This window comes from Octopus sinensis, linkage group LG23, assembly GCF_006345805.1.
Source record: "Octopus sinensis linkage group LG23, ASM634580v1, whole genome shotgun sequence".
NCBI lineage: Eukaryota > Metazoa > Mollusca > Cephalopoda > Octopoda > Octopodidae > Octopus > Octopus sinensis.
This window is the reverse complement of record NC_043019.1, coordinates 3555986-3575232: the sequence shown is the minus strand read 5'-3', so window position 1 is coordinate 3575232 and position 19247 is coordinate 3555986. Positions and strand designations below refer to the sequence as shown.

Below are 19247 nucleotides of genomic sequence, written 5' to 3'. Positions count from 1 at the left end.
ATGAAACGGCCGTAGGTTCTAACTGAGTTTTACCTTCTTGTTATCTCGTTTTACTAAACTCTATTTATTCTCCCTCGAATACATGTATCTACACACGCATACACGGTTTTCATGCTATATATTACTCTTTCTTTTACTCTTTTACTTGTTTCAGTCATTTGACTGTGGCCATGCTGGAGCACCGCCTTTAGTCGAGAAATCGACCCCGGGACTTATTCTTTGTAAGCCCAGTACTTATTCTATCGATCTCTTTTGCCGAACCGCTAAGTGACGGGGATGTAAACACACTAGCATCGGATGTCAAGCAATGCTAGGGGACAAAACACAACCACACACACATATAATATATACATTATACGACAGGCTTCTTCAGTTTTCCATCTACCAAATCCACTCACAAGGCATTGGTCGGCCCGGGGCTATAGTAGAAGACACTTGCCCAAGGTGCTACGCAGTGGGACTGAACCCAACCAGTGGCTGGTTAGCAAGCTACTTACCACACCCCTCCTGCGCCTATTAGTTCACTTACATTTTAAATCTTATTTTTATCATATATCTTTTTAATTATCTTTTTATTATTTGAATTTCTAATATAAATATGTATCCCATCCAAGTCTTATAAATCACTGTAAGTGCGATGTCGTTTTCGAATGTAAAGTACTAACAGCTGAAATTTTATCTTTTCTGTCATTGTTTTCTTTGTATCGTCTGTCTGGATGTTTTGTTGTCCCTTTTTTGTCCTCTATTGTATGTATGTATGTATGTATGTATGTATGTATGAATGTATGTATGTATGTATGCATGCATGCATGCATGCATGTATGTATGTATGTATGAATGTATGTATGCATGCATGTATGTATGTATGTATGTAAGTATGTATGTATGTATGAATGTATGTATGAATGTATGTATGTATGTATGTATGTATGTAACGGGAAAGTTTACGAAAATAAACAAAAAACGAAGGCAGGTGGAGTACAAACAAACAAATGTATTAGTATAGCGCTCAGGAATAGAAAAAGTATTTTACGTTTCGAGCCTACGCTCTTCGACAGAAAGATAAACGTGTGTGTGTGTGTGTGTGTGTGGAGGCGCAATGGCCCAGTGGTTAGGGGGCAGCGGACTCGCGGTCGTAGGATCACTGTTTCGATTCCCAGACCGGGCGTTGTGAGTGTTTATTGAGCGAAAACACCTAAAGCTCTACGAGGCTCCGGCAAAGGGTGGTGGGGATCTCTGCTGTTTCTCTTTCGCCACAACTTTCTCTCACTCTTTCTTCTGTTGGCCTGCTCGCTTAGCCAGCGGGATGGCGTCACTTGAAGGCTAAAATAATGCGGAGCGCATTGTGACCGGCGATGTGTAGCAACATCTGATAGCCTAGTCGGTCACGTGGTCACGTGATATATATATATATATATATATATATATATATATATATATATTATATATATAGTGTTTTCGCTCGATAAACACTCACAACGCCGGTCTGGGAATCGAAGCCGCGAAAACGCTGCCCTGACCATTGCGCCTCCAACCCACACACCACGCACGCACGCACGCACGCACGCACGCACGCACGCACGCACGCACGCACGCACGCACGCACGCGCGCATATATATATATATATATATATATATATATACAGTTTTATATATAGAGATATATATATATATGATGTTTTGAATCTAGTTTGCGGCCCCCCAGTATTACCTTTGCGAACCACAGGTTGGTTGGGAACCACTGCCCTAAGGGTATAGGTATGAAAATTAAACGGCATACTTGACCCCCACCTTACCCCGTCCGACTTTCACAAAAAATGAGGTTTCTTTTCAAAGCTATCTTTTACAGAATCTTTTCAGGTGGTGCAGGTTCCGTTTATATTGGAATTTGTTTATGCTGGAGTTTCGGATAAAAATACAAGTTGACTTTGTTTTCTCATAATTGGCAATCATAACTTTCAGAAAAACGAAGATTTTTCAATGAAATTTTCTCTAAATACCTTTCAGCTGGTGTACATTAGAATTTTATCGGCATTTAATGTGAAAAATTAAAAAAAGAAATGATAGCCGCGCACACTGACACACATAGCATAATTTTTTTCCAAAATTTCAAGTTTCACTTTGATGTATCTGTGGTGTGTACTTGTATGAATGTGTGCGCCCACCATTCTTTCTCTCTCTCTTATTAAATTCCGATATTATCGCAGTCTACACCATCTGGAATGTATAAATCCTTAAAATCCTTAAAAATGTTTTAGCCTGTATTTGTAGAAAATTCCATTATGAAATATCCATTTCTCTGAAAGTTAACAAAAAAAAAAATAAATGAAATCGACTGGTATGAATTAGCCGAAACTCCTTCCCGCGCTCCGAATACATTTTCGAGACAAATTCCTTTATGAAATTGGGAGGAGGTACACCTGTGTAGATAAGGCAGGTAAAGTTGATTTCGGCAGGATTTGAACTCAGAATGTCCGAGCCGTAAAAATACCTACAGGTAGTGTGTCGACGCACTAACGATTTTGCTAATCCACTACTCTTGCATAACGGCTTCTAATTTAGGTTCAAGGTCATAGTTGTGTGTATCTATCTGTGTGAGTGTGTGTGTGTTTGTATGTATCTGTGTGAGTGTGTGTGTGTGTGTGTGTGTGTGTGTGTGTGTATGTATGTGTGTGTGTGTCTCTCTCTATCTCTATCACTCTGTCTCTTTCTCTCATAACGATTTCTAATTTACGTTCAAGGTCAGGAGTTTTTGAGAGCCGGCATTTAGTTAATTATAGTGGAGGCGCAATGGCCCAGTGGTTAGGGCAGCGGACTCGCGGTCATAGGATCGCGGTTTCGATTCCCAGACCGGGCGTTGTGAGTGTTTATTGAGCGAAAACACCTAAAAGCTCCACGAGGCTCTGGCAGGGGATGGTGGTGATCCCTGCTGTACTCTTTCACCACAACATTCTCTCACTCTTACTTCCTGTTTCTGTTGTACCTGTACCTCAAAGGGTCGGCCTTGTCACTCTCTGTGTCACGCTGAATATCCCCCGAGAACTACGTTAAGGGTACACGTGTCTGTGGAGTGCTCAGCCACTTACACGTTAATTTCACGAGCAGGCTGTTCCGTTGATTCGGATTAACCGGAACCCTCATCGTCGTAACCGACGGGGTGCTTCCCCAGTTAATTATAGCAACTTCAATTTCTCGACTGGTTCTTTTTCAATTGTTTTAATCGGCTACAGAGAGATGAAAAACAAAATTAAGCTCGGCAAAATTTGAATTAGAAAATTAAGAGCCAGGGAGTATCCGATGAAAAGTAGAAAAAATGGAAAATTAAGAGCCAGGGAGTATCCGATGAAAAGTAGAAAAAATGGAAAATTAAGAGCCCGGAGTATCCGATGAAAAGTAGAAAAAATGGAAAATTAAGAGCCAGGAGTATCCGATGAAAAGTAGAAAAAATGGAAAATTAAGAGCCAGGGAGTATCCGATGAAAAGGAAAAAATGGAAAATTAAGAGCCAGGGAGTATCCGATGAAAAGTAGAAAAAATGGAAAATAAGAGCCAGGGAGTATCCGATGAACAGTAGAAAAAATGGAAAATTAAGAGCCAGGGAGTATCCGATGAAAAGTGAAAAAAATGGAAAATTAAGAGCCAGGGAGTATCCGATGAAAAGTAGAAAAAATGGAAAATTAAGAGCCAGGGAGTATCCGATGAAAAGTAGAAAAAATGGAAAATTAAGAGCCAGGGAGTATCCGATGAAAAGTAGAAAAAATGGAAAATTAAGAGCCAGGGAGTATCCGATGAAAAGTAGAAAAAATGGTGTTTTCTATAACGTAAGCATTAATAATGCACTGTTTCTCAAAATTTGAAATAATGTTATTTTAATTTTGATTTTTCAAAGATGAAAATATAGTCACAATAGTAGGCGCAGGAGTGGCTGTGTGGTAAGTAGCTTGCTAACCAACCACATGGTTCCGGGTTCAGTCCCACTGCGTGGCATCTTGGGCAAGTGTCTTCTGCTATAGCCCCGGGCCGACCAATGCCTTGTGAGTGGATTTGGTAGACGGAAACTGAAAGAAGCCTGACGTATATATGTATATATATATATATATATATATATATATATATATATATATATATATGTGTGTGTCTGTGTTTGTTCCCCTAGCATTGCTTGACAACCGATGGTGGTGTGTTTACGTCCCCGTCACTTAGCAGTTCGGCAAAAAGAGACCGATAGAATAATTACTGGGCTTACAAAAAGAATAAGTCCCAGGGTCGAGTTGCTCGACTAAAGGCGGTGCTCCAGCATGGCCGCAGTCGGATGACTGAAACAAGTAAAATAAAAAAAAAAAATTAAAAAAAAAAGAAAACCAAAGTAGGCAGGTGTGTTCCCACCAGTTTTGTTTCATCATAACTTTCAGAACAGATATTTTTTAATGAAATTTTCTACATATAGCTTTCAAAATTTAATGTGAGAAAAGAAAAAAAAAAACGTTAATCACTCGAATCCAGGTAAAAAACGTCACTGAAAAAAAAGTCAAGCAAAAAAGTGACGGTAATAAAGTCACGGAGGTTTTGTCCGTGAGTGGGGGTTGTCCGAGGAGGTATTGTCCAAGGAGGGTTTTGTCCGGATCCCATAAATTAATTGTGATTTTTTTTTCCTGGCCAAAATTGTGACTTTATTACCTATTTCTTTACTACCCACAAGGGGCTAACCACAGAGGGGACAAACAAGGACAGACAAATGGATTAAGTTGATTATATCGACCCTAGTGCGTAACTGGTACTTAATTTATCGACCCCGAAAGGATGAAAGGCAAAGTCGACCTCGGCGGAATTTGAACTCAGAACATAACGGCAGAAGAAATACCTATTTCTTTACTACCCACAAGGGGCTAAACACAGAGGGGACAAACAAGGACAGACAAAGGGATTAAGTCGATTACATCGACCCCAGTGCGTAACTGGTACCTGATTTATCGACCCCGAAAGGATGAAAGGCAAAGTCGACCTCGGCGGTATTTGAACTCAGAACGTAAAGGCAGACGAAATACGGCTACGCATTTCGCCCGGCGTGCTAACGTTTCTGCCAGCTCGACTGTGACTTTATTACCGGTCACCAGTCGTTCACAACGTACATACAGACTGATATCACATAATTTTTCAAAATTTCAAGTTCCATTTTATATACCTGGGGTAGAAAGGGCTCCTTAGCCGTAGTGAAGGCAATCTATCTAGGGAGATAACCTTACAATAAATCGCTGGGTCCGTAGCTTAGAAATACTGGGTTGACGTCCAGCGGGAACAGCTTTGTTTCATGGAGGAGGAAAGATCTTTAGTACTTGGTTGTACAATGCTTTCCAATGTGTGTAGTAGTGGCGCGCGCACACATTATTAGCCATTTGAAAAGACTATGGAATTTAGTCTCGACCACGGTCGAACAATGATGATGATTATATACCTGCGCGCGCGCGCGTGTGTGTGTGCGATACCTTTTTTTTTTTTATTCATTTTGAATTCTGACACAATCATAATCTACCCAACTGAAAGATACGTAGAAAATTTCATTAAAAAGTTTCAATTTTTTGAAAGTTAAGACGGAAAAAAAAAATGTCGGGCAGTCACACTAGCGTAGCGGTAGGGGCGGTCCGCCCCCGGGCGGCACTTTTAAAGTGGCACCGCTTTTGGGTCTGCTGTAGGCAATACGTGTTTTGGATCTTTTCGGTTTGAACGGCAGTCTTTAAAAATAATTTCCCCGTAACTAAACACTTTTAAACTTCGTATACTAGTAGAATGTGTTTATAAAACATCTTTTTCTCTTGGTTTTATTGAAAAAATTCTATAGTTTGTAAGATATTTGTTGCTTTTTTTTCTTCAATTTCTACAATTTCAACCAATCAATGACGTCTATTGAGGTGAAAACATTCTGTGCTGTATGAATATGTCCCTCGTTTAGAAACAGATTGGGTTTATTTACATTTTTGAAGAAAAAAATATGCCCTTCCCCCCACCCCTAACCCTAAAATAGATTGAAGTGCAATAGATCGATACTAGGGTCATAATTATGGGTGACAATTTCATATGACACCGCTAGAAAAAACTGCCGTTCAAACCGAAAAGATCCCGTGTTTTTTTTAGGGGGGGTTCGAGAGCGGCAAATGGAAGGGCCGCCCCGAACGGCACACACTCTAGCTACGCTTCTGGGCACTCAGTACACTTTTGTAGGCATGTCGCAAGTTATATATATACACGTTTATACAAGTCCAATGTGTACGAAACATATTTATATGATTTACAGCGGGAAATACACACTAGGAGATAGGCGTAGGAGTGACTGTGTGGTAAGTAGCTTGCTAACCAACCACACGGTTCCGGGTTCAGTCCACTGCGTGGCATCTTGGGCAAGTGTCTTCTGCTATAGCTCCGGGCCTACCAATGCCTTGTGAGTGGATTTGGTAGACGGAAACTGAAAGAAGCCTGTCGTATATATGTATGTACATATATATATATATATATGTGTGTGTGTGTGTGTGTGTTGTGTGTGTGTGTGTGTGTTTGTGAGTTTGTGTTTGTCCCCTTAGCATTGCTTGACAACCGATGCTTGTGTGTTTACGTCCCCGTCACTTAGCGGTTTGGCAAAAGAGACCGATAGAATAAGTACTGGGCTTACAAAGAATAAGTCCCGGGGTCGATTTGCTCGACAAAAGGCGGTGCTCCAGAGAGTATTAGCCATTCAGAAACACAAAAACTGTTATTTTCACTGAATGACGTCAAACTTTCTTATTTCACTCGTTGCAATTTCGTCACCAACACATCCATTGCAACCAGTTTGAGGCGAGATTTGTTAGTCAATATATCTTAACGTCAAGGTTATATTATTTGTCCGTCTGTATAAGTCAGTCAGTCGTTCTAGCAGTTATCGCCCAGTTCTCATAATCAGTTCAGCTTAGCATTTTAAGTACTTGTCATCGCTTCAGTCGAAAAATATTTCAGAAAACTTTCTTAAATTGTGAGATAATCATAAAATTTGATATACTGTTGCGTTAACTGTTTACGGATGAGAGAATGTTTACGGTTGTTTGCGGATGAAACGGCTTTATATAGCCATGGTACGACCTCACCTGGAATTTGCATCACCGGTCTGGAACCCCTATCTTGCCCGGATATTAATCGTCTGGAAGCTGTTCAGCGACGTGCAACCAAAAGAATACCCTCCATCAGGCATTTGCCATATTCTGAACGCCTTGCTTCCCTGGGCATGGATACACTGAAACTCCGACGTCTGGCAGTTGACTTGGCAGACACCTATAAAATTATTAACCATCTTACAAACAATAACTCTGAGCACCTTTTCAAACTCCATCTGTCTAACACCCGTGGACATGTTTACAAAGACAGAAAACAGCACAGCTCCCATGACTTTCGGAAACATTCTTTCACGCTAAGAGTTGCTGAAGCATGGAACAAACTGCCGGCATCAGTTGTTAGTTGTCGGAGCACTGCATCCTTCAAAACTTCCATGCTTCCTGAGATTCGCCAACACTACACCTGATTTTCTCCCCTCCATACACACGCAAGCATGTATCTGACTCATACACTGTTCGCTTCCCAGACATTTGTACATTACTGCATATGCTTTATACGCACTTTTGACAAGTTGCGGTGCACCTGAGCACTGTATACTATAATTTCATTATTATTATTATCAAACAACATTTGTATTTATTTTCCCAGTGGTCATCATTTGAATTGACAACATTATGAGAAAGGAAAGAACAGAAATGGAGAGCTGTGTTTGCTTAGGGCACTGCGTTCTCTTACTTTTGAGCACGAGCTGAGGGCGGCTCACGGATTTTAGCATACCCCCAAGTTCCTAAAAACCCATTATTGGGTTGCTAAAAGTTTCTAAAATCTATATTTCCATCACTGATTTAAACTTTTACTTATTCGTATCGCTCTATATATAAACGGCAAAATGTCTGTCTGTCTGAGTGTGTGTGTGTGTGTGTGTGTGTGTGTGTGGTGTGTGTGTGTGTGTCCTTTATACAAATCCACAATTTTTCAGTTAGAGGTCTCGCACTTTCTATGGTCATTCAAAACCGTCCAAGGGTGGTCATGCACATCTTTACATTTCCCCAGTCACCCCACAAAGCCATTAAAAATTCAATAGAAGTTACTTTTTTGTGAATTTTCTATCCAAAACCCAATCAAAATGCCTGAAACTTGATACGCCAATTGAATGCCAGCTAGCTGTATGTGATTGGTCGGAGATTTGGACAGTACCGGCGTGTATGTGCGCACGCACGCAGCTGCATATGCATGCACTAGCACTGTGACCTGGTGTTGCCGGGTCATAGTGTTAGTTAAATTACACAAAACAAGTTCAATACCAATGCTTTCAATTTTTTTTAATGCCCGTTACTTTCACTTTCTTCAGATAAAATGATCGAATCGTTAGCGCGTCGGACAAAATATATTGTAGTATTTCTTCCGGATCTTTAAGTACTGAGTTCAAATCTAGTCGAGAGATTATCTTTGCATTCCATTCTTTCAGAGTTGATCGAATAAAGTACCAGTCGATAGTATCGACTAATCTGCTTCCCCAGTTTCAAGCCTTGTATCTGTACGAGAAACAAGTTCGGGTGTTTTGAAATTAGAACCTTGTACTTTACTACAGTTTAAGCAGTGGCGGCTCGTAGATAAAATTAGTGGGGTCGATGCTTCAGAAAACTTTTAGCCGTTGTTTTGATATTGTGTAAAAGGAAACAAACATATAAAAAGAAAATTTATATATAAACTTGATCGGTTCGCGTTTTAGCCACTGCCGGGTAGTGTGTTTAATTTGTTCACTGAGCACACGCCGCGAATTCCCCCTTGTTTTTCACCATCCCACTAAATCCCAAACTAAGGTGAGCGAGAATGTGCCCTATTTTTCAAATCCTGGCTGCAACACTGAATCTGGAAGCAGGATAATAATCTAATTCTACACTTTATAACATTCAAGAATATAAACACGTTTTTAAGCTCAACACACACGGAGTACTATATATAAACTTCGCTATGATGTAGCACATTACGAAACAATAAAAATTTCAAGGAGGCAAATTGCATTTCCTGTCTTCTCACTAAGAAGTTGGGTTAGTCCACATTACTCTGTAGGGAGCGCAGGACCGGTTTCCTGGTTTCTCTGGTGTATATATTTGTCTATGGATGGGGTGCCAGTCCATTGCAGGATTACTCATTTTGTAGCAGCTGAGTGGAATGGAGCAACGTGAAATGAAGTTGCTTTGCTCAAGAACACGACACATCGATCGGTTCACGGATCGAAACCGCAATCTCATGGTCACGAGTCAAACACCCTAACCACTAAACCAGACACCTATAAATTAATGAAGAAGAGCGGGACAAAAACCACACAAATTTTGGGTGGGGAGGCCAATATTTGTCCGAATAATAATTCCTGAACTCAGTGACGGCTCGTGTACAGGAAATGCGGAACTACAGCACCCCGTATTTCTACTCGATATTATCAATAACAATTCAGTCCTTTTTTTCCTTAATTCTTTCATTAAGCTTAATGTCAGTAGCCATCCCCTAGTTTATGAAAAAATACAAAAATCCTTGTATAGAACTGTGCACTTCACAGTTCCATGCTCACATGTCTGAGATAGGAAGCTTCACGTTAGGCTGAGAGAGTACTGCATGAACGACAGTGCCAGGTGAAAGGTAGTGTTTCTTACAATACAATTTTATCGGTATTTAATGTGAAAAATAAAAAAACCAAATGTTAGTTGCGCACACTGACACACATAGCATAATTTTTTTCCAAAATTTCAAGTTTCATTTTGATGTATCTTTGGTGTGTACTAGTATGTATGTGTGCGCCCACCATTTCTCTCTCTCTCTCTCTCTCTCTCTCTCTCTCTCTCTCTCTCTCTCTCTCTCTCTCTCTCTCTCTCTTTCATTAAATTCCGATATTATCGCAGAGAACTGCGTGCGGTTGATGAAGTGTTGTGCGCGTGCCTCTCTAATTCTGTTGGGTTGCACATGCGGGAGACGTTTCTCGTCCTTAACAACTCCGCTATAAGGATATTAAACTTAGTTTTATCCGCAATTGTTCGATTCCGCTGAATCGGGTATTTTGAGGCCATGGGTTTGGCATAATGCGAATGGAGAGTTTGGACCTTGTTATTCCTAGTTTCCAGCCTGAGTTCAGCGTCTAAACCAGACAGTGTGGTTAGGGTTGCTTACTAGGATAATCTACGGTTACCTTAATCCTCTGGTGAATGGAGTTAGCTATTTGCTGGATGATCTCCATGGAGCCCGTTTCTAGTTCAGGTTCACAGGTATTGTCTTCTGAAGGTATTTTTGCAACTATGTTGATTATAACCAGTGCGTTTATTGGCAAAATAGCCGTCCCCAAATATAACAAACCCCAAATCAGAAAACTCCGAAATTCGAATGTTTTTTGTTTTTGTTCTCTCTCTCTCTCTCACTCTCTCTCACTCTCTCTTTCACTCTCACTCTCTCTCTTTCACTCTCTTTCTCTCTCTTTCTCACTCTCTCTCTCACTCTTTCTCACTCTCTCTCTTTCACTCTCTCCCTCTCTCCCTTTCTCACTCTTTCTCTCTCCCTTTCTTACTCTCTCTCTCCCTATCTCACTCACTCTCTCTCTCACACTCTCACTCTCTTTCTCTTACTCTCTCATTCTCTCTCTCTCTCTCACTCTCTTACTCTCTCACTCACTCTCTCTCTCTCTCCCTCTTCCTCTCTCTCCCCATCTCTCTCTCTCTCTCGCTCGCTCTCTCTCTCTCTCTCTCCCTCTCTCTCTCTCTCTCTCTCCCTCTTTTCTCATATCTGACCTAGTCGTAATGTCTGAGACTGCTCTGAACACCAAGTTTCTAAGCAAGTATGTATTTTGTTTTCTTCTTGTTACAGTAAACACAAAATGCTATTTCTAGGTTATTAGGTCTGACTTGCCACTTCCCCGAACGAATGTAACACGAATAGAGTTATTACTTGTACGTTACTTTGCAAAAAAAAAAATGCTGACATTTTCAGTTTTTATTTCCTTACCTGCATTCTTTAAACCAATGCTTTATTCTTTAATTTTACGTAAATCCTAATATTTGTACAGCAAAAAAAATAAAATACAAATGGCGTACGTGTAGTGTAAAACGTTTAATGAAAGCATGGCATCGCAGGTGGAGACTGGTATCTTTTCTTTTTGATGGTATTGTGTATAAAAAAAAAAGTTACTAAAAATTTAAGGCGTGGCTGTGCGGTAAGATGTTTGGTTCTCGGTCACATGGTTCCGGGTTCAATCCCATTGCGTGGTATCTTGCACATGTTTTCTACTTATAGCCACGGGTCGCCCGAACCCTGTGACCAAAGCCCCATCGCTTGACAATTGGTGTTGGTGCATTTACTTAGCGGTTCCCCGTAACTTAGCGGCTCGACAAAATAAACCGATAGAATAAGTACCAGGTTTTCAAAAAAAAAAAAAAAAAGTACCGGAGGGGGATTTGGCCGACTAAAATTTTTCAAGGTGGTGCTCCAGCATGGCCGCAGTCAAATCACTGAAACAAATGAAATATAAATGTTGAAACTACATTCAGGGTGCATGTATAAGCTATATGCATGAAATGTAAATAGATACAGGCGCAGGAGTGGCTGTGTGGTAAGTAGCTTGCTTACCAACCACCTTGTTCCGGGTTCAGTCCCACTACGTGGAATCTTGGGCAAGTGTCTTCAAATATGGCCTCGGGCCGACCAAAGCCTTGTGGGTGGATTTGGTTGACGGAAACCGACTTCTTGACAGTAAATATCGGTTCTTTTTATGAGAAAATAAAAAGCAGATATTGAAAAAAAAAAAATTGTTGAACGAATGAAGAAAAAGAGAGAGTTTTAAAAGAGAGAAAGAAAGTGGGACAGAGAGAGAAAAAGTAAGAAAACTGGAAGTATAAAGGAAGTTAAAAGCACAGACTGTATTTGTTTCTACCAGTTCAAACCAGTTACGACTGGGTAAATGACGTCACGCACCCGAGTAAAAATGACAAAATAAAAAAAATGAATTACTATATTTTCTGGAGTGTGGAGGCGCGTGGCTTAGTGGTTAAGGCGTCAGCATCATGATCGTAAGATTGTGGTTTCGATTCCTGGACCGGGCGACGCGTTGTGTTCATATGAAAGCTCAAAATCTCTCGTAGAAGCGTCATCCAACCAAAATGCAAATATATGGGAAACTACCACCTGTATCATCTCTTGTGAAAGGTAGGAGAGTCCAGTTTGCTGGACATTGTTGTAGAGCTGAAAACGAGGTAATTTCTACTCTTCTCCTCTGGAAGCCATCTACTCGCGATACCAGAGGGCGTACACTCTCTTACCCTGATGTAATCTCCAGGGATACAGGCATCCAGCAACAGGACCTCCGTAATGCTTTGATGGACCGTGAAGTCTGGCGTAGCATGGTAAATTCGATTGTCTCGACCACGATCGAACAATGATGATGTGTTCTTGAGCAAAGCACTTCATTTTACGTTGCTCCAGTGCACTCAGCTGGCAAAAATGAGTAACGCTGCGATGGACTGGCGTCCCGTCCGGCTGGGGAACACATACGCCAGGCTTTAAAAGGGCGCATTTATTTTTTTATTATATTTTCCGGAGAACAATTCGGCGTATCATATTTTTCAGTGGTACTCCGTCAGTTTCGACGACGAGTGTTCCAGTTGATCTAATCGATGGAGCAGCCCACTCGGAAAATTAATTTACATGTGACTGAGCACTCCACAGACATAGGTACCCTTAATGTAGTTCTTAGGGAGATTCGGCGTGACACAGAATGCGATAAGGCTGCTCCTTTGGATATTACTTTTGTCAGCTGAGTGGACTGGAGCAATGTGAAATAAAGTGTCTTGCTGAAGGACTCAACACACTGCCAGGAATCGAACTCACGATAGTAAGCCGAATACTCTTACCCCGAAAGGATAAAAGACAAAGTCGATCTCAGCGAAATTTGAACTCAGAAAGTAAAAAAAAAAAAACAGACGGAATGCCATTAGGCATTTCACCCAGCGTGTTAACGATTCTTATTTCTTTATTACCCACAAGGGGCTAAACACAAAGGGGAAAAACAAGGACAGATAAACGGATTAAGTCGATTACATCGACCCCAGTGCGTAACTGGTACTTAATTTATCGATCCCCGAAAGGATGAAAGGCAAAGTCAACCTCGGCAGAATTTGAACTCAGAACGTAACGGCAGACGAAATACCTATTTCTTTACTACCCACAAGGGGCTAAACATAGAGAGGACAAACAAGGACAGACACACGGATTAAGTCGATTACATCGACCCCAGTGCGTATCTGGTACTTAATTTATCGACCCCGAAAGGATGAAAGGCAAAGTCGACCTCGGCGGAATTTGAACTCAGAACGCAACGGCAGACGAAATACCTATTTCTTTACTACCCACAAGGGGCTAAACACAAAGGGGAAAAACAAGGACAGATAACGGATTAAGTCGATTACATCGACCCCAGTGCGTAACTGGTACTTAATTATCGATCCCCGAAAGGATGAAAGGCAAAGTCAACCTCGGCAGAATTTGAACTCAGAACGTAACGGCAGACGAAATACCTATTTCTTTACTACCCACAAGGGGCTAAACATAGAGAGGACAAACAAGGACAGACACACGGATTAAGTCGATTACATCGACCCCAGTGCGTAACTGGTACTTAATTTATCGACCCCGAAAGGATGAAAGGCAAAGTCAACCTCGGCAGAATTTGAACTCAGAACGTAACGGCAGACGAAATACCTATTTCTTTACTACCCACAAGGGGCTAAACATAGAGAGGACAAACAAGGACAGACACACGGATTAAGTCGATTACATCGACCCCAGTGCGTATCTGGTACTTAATTTATCGACCCCGAAAGGATGAAAGGCAAAGTCGACCTCGGCGGAATTTGAACTCAGAACGCAACGGCAGACGAAATACCTATTTCTTTACTACCCACAAGGGGCTAAACACAGAGGGGACAAACAAGGACAGACACACGGATTAAGTCGATTACATCGACCCCAGTGCGTATCTGGTACTTAATTTATCGACCCCGAAAGGATGAAAGGCAAAGTCGACCTCGGCGGAATTTGAACTCAGAACGTAGCGGCAGACGAAATACCGTTAAGCATTTCGCCCGGCGTGCTAACGTTTCTGCCAGCTCGCCGCCTTCAAATTACTCAGAAATATTGCCAGATCTTCTGAATCTATCTCAATGTTGGAAATTTCCGTATCATCAGCAGGTATCTCAGGGTCACGAGCGCTTCGGTTACTTAGCCTGTACACTTCATCTGAATGGGACAGCGATAACAGTGGAGGCGCAATGGCCCAGTGGTTAGGGCAGCGGACTTGCGGTCGGAGGATCGCGGTTTCGATCCCCAGACCGGGCGTTGTGTGTGTTTATTGAGCGAAAACACCTAAAGCTCCACGAGGCTCCGGCAGGCGGTGGTGGCGACCCCTGTTGTACTCTTTCGCTCCAACTTTCTCTCACTCTTTCTTCCTGCTTCTTGTCCCCGACTTCGTACGCAACAGCTGAGCCTGGATGCGCATTCATCGATCCGTCGATGCTCTCGGTGTCAAGGGTTGACCTGCTTTCTCTTCTGCGGGTCTTACGAATAGCAAAGGACCACGTTTCGGACTTCTCCCACTAATGGGACGAAGAAACAAACAAACAGCGAAAACAAACGGATACACACACGTGTATATGTGTAAAATTAGAAAGAACCGGTTTGTATATGTGTGTGCGTGGGTACATATGTATGTATGATATTCGTGAGCTGGTATACATCTGTGTGTGTGAAATTCAAGGGCAGGTGTGTGTGTGTGAATTTGTCCTTGTTCTAGAATTTCACTGGTTTTGAAAACCGGTGATTGACCTCTCAGCAGAAGTAATCTTTCATCACAATTGCCAACCACTTCAACACTATGCAATGACAAACCTACCAAAGGGTCATCGTTCGATTTATTAGAAGAAGAAGTGAAATCTCTCAATTCAAACCTACCAACTTTAGGTAAGCAGAAAACAGAATGGACAGAGACGTTTTGGTTAGAATGCCTCTGCACCGAGTTCAAATCCCACTAGAGTCAACTTTACTTTTTATTGTTTCGGGTTCAATGAATTAAGGCCAGTCCAAGTCTGTGGATTGGCGTAATTTACAGAGTATTAGACGATATGTTTTGCACTGTCCATTCCAGTTGTTTGGCTTTTGTGTTCCAAATCCCTCACCTTGCTGCAGCCCCATCATCAATACCTATTTCTTTACTACCCACAAGGGGCTAAACACAGAGAGGACAAACAAGGACAGACAAACGGATTAAGTCGATTACATCGAGCCCCGTGCGTAACTGGTACTTAATTTATCGACACCGAAAGGATGAAAGGCAAAGTCAACCTCGGCGGAATTTGAACTAAGAACGTAGCGGCAGACGAAATACCTATTTCTTTACTACCCACAAGGGGCTAAACACAGAGAGGACAAACAAGGACAGACAAAGGGATTAAGTCGATTACATCGACCCCAGTGCGTAACTGGTACTTATTTAATCGACCCTGAAAGGATGAAAGGCAAAGTCGACCTCGTCGGAATTTGAACTCAGAACGAGAAGACAGACAAAATGCCGCTAAGCATATTGCCCGGTGTGCTAACGATTCTGCCAGTTCGCCACCTTTGATCAAAGGGAGCCATATTTTGGCACAAGGCCAGTAATTTTTGGAGAGGAGATAAGGGGATTACATCGACGCCAGTGCTCAACTGGAACTTATTTTTCGACCTCGAAAGAATGAAAGGCAAAGTCGACTTTGGCGGAATTTAAAATCAGAACGTAAAGAGCCTGAAGAAATGTGAAGCATTTGATCCGATGCGTTAATTATGTAAAGAAAGATTGTGCATGAAACTCTATTGAACTCACTCTCGAAAAAAAAACAAAAAAAAACTCTGATGTGATGGGAGTTCGTAAAATTCTGAGCCATTCGTACTTGTTTCAGTCATTTGACTGCGGCGATGCTGGAGCACCGCATTTAGTCGAGCAAATCGACCTCCAGGACTTATTCTTTGGATGTCTAGTACTTATTCTGTTGGTTACTTTTGCCGAACCGCTAAGTTACGGGGACCTAAACACACCAGCATCGGTTGTCAAATGACGTTGGGGGACAAACACACACACACACACACACACACACACACACACACACACACACACACACATATATATATATTATACATATAAACGACGGGCTTCTTTCTGTTTCCGTCTACCAAATCCACTCACAAGGCTTTGGTCGGCCCTTGGCTATAGCAGAAGTCACTTGCCCAAGTTACAACTTCAAGCGCGTGTGAACGATGTCGACAGAATGTCTGCTACAAATGATATTTCTTGACACAGGTCACCTTGAAGACAACTGCCAGATGCTGAATGAAAATAAATGAACAGTGACCAGTCTCAATAAAAGGAGCCCGAGTTATAAATTGATATAGTGTTCACTTCGGATTCTCTCACTCTGTGAAAGTTTCTAGTTCGAATCACACATGTCTCGAAATGTGCCGAAGATTTTTCCGAAAAAAATTTATGTAGGATAAAAATTTTTTTCGGGAAAAATCTTCGGCACATTTCGAGACATGTGTGATTCGAACTAGAAACTTTCACAGAGTGAGAGAATCCGGAAGTGAACACTATTCAATTTATAACTAATGTAGGATGAAATTTTTTCGGGAAAATTTTTTAGCAATGGCCAGAATATCAAAAAATACCTTTAAGGTTAAATTTATAAATAATTTACAAAATAAGGGCAAAAGAAAAATTCTAATGCCAAATATGCCGAAAAAAAGACAAGAATTGTCAATAACCATTATAATTTATGCGTCTCGAAACAAACCGATAGAAATTTCTAAAAAATTCGTTATTACCGAATTACATTATATACATACATACATACATACATACATACATACGTATGTGTGTAACATATATCTTACATAAATATATAATATAAGAAAGAAGAAAACAAAGGACCACTGATGCGGTCACAGGAGTGTGACGAAAGAACTCTGGCCGAAATAAGATTAAGATTAATGTAAAAAATAACTAACACTGAAGCAAAGTAACACCAAATATATAGTGTGTGTGTTTTTATTGGCTAAACTGGCAAAATGACCATTCCGAAATATATATATATATACATATATATATATATATGTACTCTTTACTCTTTTACTTGTTTCAGTCATTTGACTGCGGCCATGCTGGAGCACCGCCTTTAATCGAGCAACTCGATCCCGGGACTTATTCTTTCTGTAAGCCCAGTACTTATTCTATCGGTCTCTTTTGCCGAACCGCTAAGTAACGGGGACATAACACACCAGCATCGGTTGTCAAGCAATGCTAGGGGGACAAACACAGACACACACAAACAAACACCATACATATACCATATATATATATATAATATATATATATATATTGCATATATCCTACAGGCTTCTTTCAGTTTCCGTTTACCAAATCCAACCTCACAAGCATTGGTTGGCCCGGGGCTATAGCAGAAGACACTTGCCCAAGATGCCACGCAGTGGGACTGACCCGGAACCATGTGTTGGTTAGCAAGCTACTTACCACACAGCGACTCCTGCGCCTATATACGATATACATATACGATATATATATACGATATACATTTAATATATGTATAATACATTGTATGATTATTCGCAATCGCATACGCATGCCATATATATAAACGTGTATGTGCGTGGGCATATTTAAAACGGCATTTTCTTGTCACTGGAAATTTCTTATCTTGATAAAAGCTGAAATACGAATTTCATAAAGTCGTTCAGTACCTATTGACCGTACAAAGGTCATCTGTCTCGGATCTGGTGTACGACTGGCGTTTAATGAATCATTTCTTATTTCCATTTTTGTTTGTTAATCTCTTTTTTTTTCTGTCCTATGTGTTAACGCTAAAATCCCCCCCTCCAATCTATCCGGTTCCACTGACGTCACTCAACACGTCACAGCAATTGAGAAAATACTACGTAACTACACGGCTCTATTACGTATGGTCATCGCTACTCTTCTTCTCCTTCTTCTTTTCCTTCTTTTTCTTCTTTTCCTTCTCTTTCTTCTTTTCCTTCTCCTTCATCTTTTTCTTCTCCTTTTCCTTTTTTTCCTTCTCCTTCTTTTTCTTCTTTTTCTTCTTTTCCTTCTTTTTTCCTTCTCCTTCATCTTTTTCTTCTTCTTCTTCTTCATCTTCTTCTCCTGCTGCTGCTGCTGCTGCTACTACTACTACTACTACTACTACTACTACTTTTTCTTCCTCCTTGTTTCTTGTTTTGCCTCTTCTTCCCTATTTTCTCTCTGTCTGTCTCTCTCTCTCTCCCTCCCCCCCCTCTCTCTCTCTCTCTCATAAAGCTGTGTGGTTAAGATGTGTTATCTTCCTCCGCAAGTGGTGTTTCTCGTTTGGTACCATATCGCAGCTCCTTTGCTGTGCGCCTTCTATCATAGCGCCGGATTGACTAGTGCCTTACGAATTTGGTAAACAAAACTTCCGGTGAAGCCAGCCAGCCCACCATGCATGGTATACACACACACACACACACACATACATATGAGTTGCTAGGGGTCTTGTTTAGTCTGGACCTCCAAACAGAGAAGAACTGGAATGGGATAACAAGTAGGTTGGTCACTCTCGCCCGGCAATGGGCCGACAGGATGCTGTCCCTAAAAGGTTGGGCGGAGGTGGTGAACAAGTACATCGCATCCTATTTCTTTACTACCCACAAGGGGCTAAACACAGAGAGGATAAACAAGGACAGACAAACGGATTAAGTCGATTATATTGACCCCAGTGTGTAACTGGTACTTATTTAATCGACCCCGAAAGGATGAAAGGCAAAGTCGACCTTGGCGGAATTTGAACTCAGAACGTAACGGCAGATGAAATACCTATTTCTTTACTACCCACAAGGGGCTAAACACAGAGAGGACAAATAAGGACAGACAAACGGATTAAGTCAATTATATCGACCGCAGTGTGTAACTGGTACTTATTTAATCGACCCCAAAAGGATGAAAGGCAAAGTCGACCTTGGCGGAATTTGAACCCAGAACGTAACGGCAGACGAAATACCTATTTCTTTACTACCCACAAAGGGCTACACACAGAGGGGATAAACAAGGAAAGACAAACA

The 19247-nt window shown here is 41.3% G+C and overlaps 2 protein-coding genes across 3 annotated transcripts in view; one reads left to right on the top strand and one right to left on the bottom strand.

The window, feature by feature from the left end:
* Positions 1-6675, bottom strand: part of LOC115223595 (BAG domain-containing protein Samui-like) — an 8608-nt gene extending 1933 nt beyond the window's left edge. The window contains exon 1 of the mRNA XM_029794245.2: positions 6661-6675. The gene's annotated coding sequence lies outside the window, so the exon portion shown is untranslated. The remainder of the gene's footprint in view (positions 1-6660) is intronic.
* LOC115223628 (monocarboxylate transporter 6) overlaps positions 3260-19247 on the top strand; it is a 39312-nt gene continuing 23324 nt past the window's right edge. Inside the window, exons 1-2 of one of the 2 annotated variants that reach the window (XM_036512528.1) lie at positions 3260-3282; positions 3774-3820. In XM_036512528.1, the coding sequence (XP_036368421.1) occupies positions 3804-3820 (17 nt within the window). In that variant the 5' untranslated portion in view covers positions 3260-3282; positions 3774-3803. Of the gene's footprint in view, positions 3283-3773; positions 3821-10853; positions 10900-19247 lie in introns of those variants that run through there. The other variant, XM_036512527.1, reaches the window with a different exon arrangement.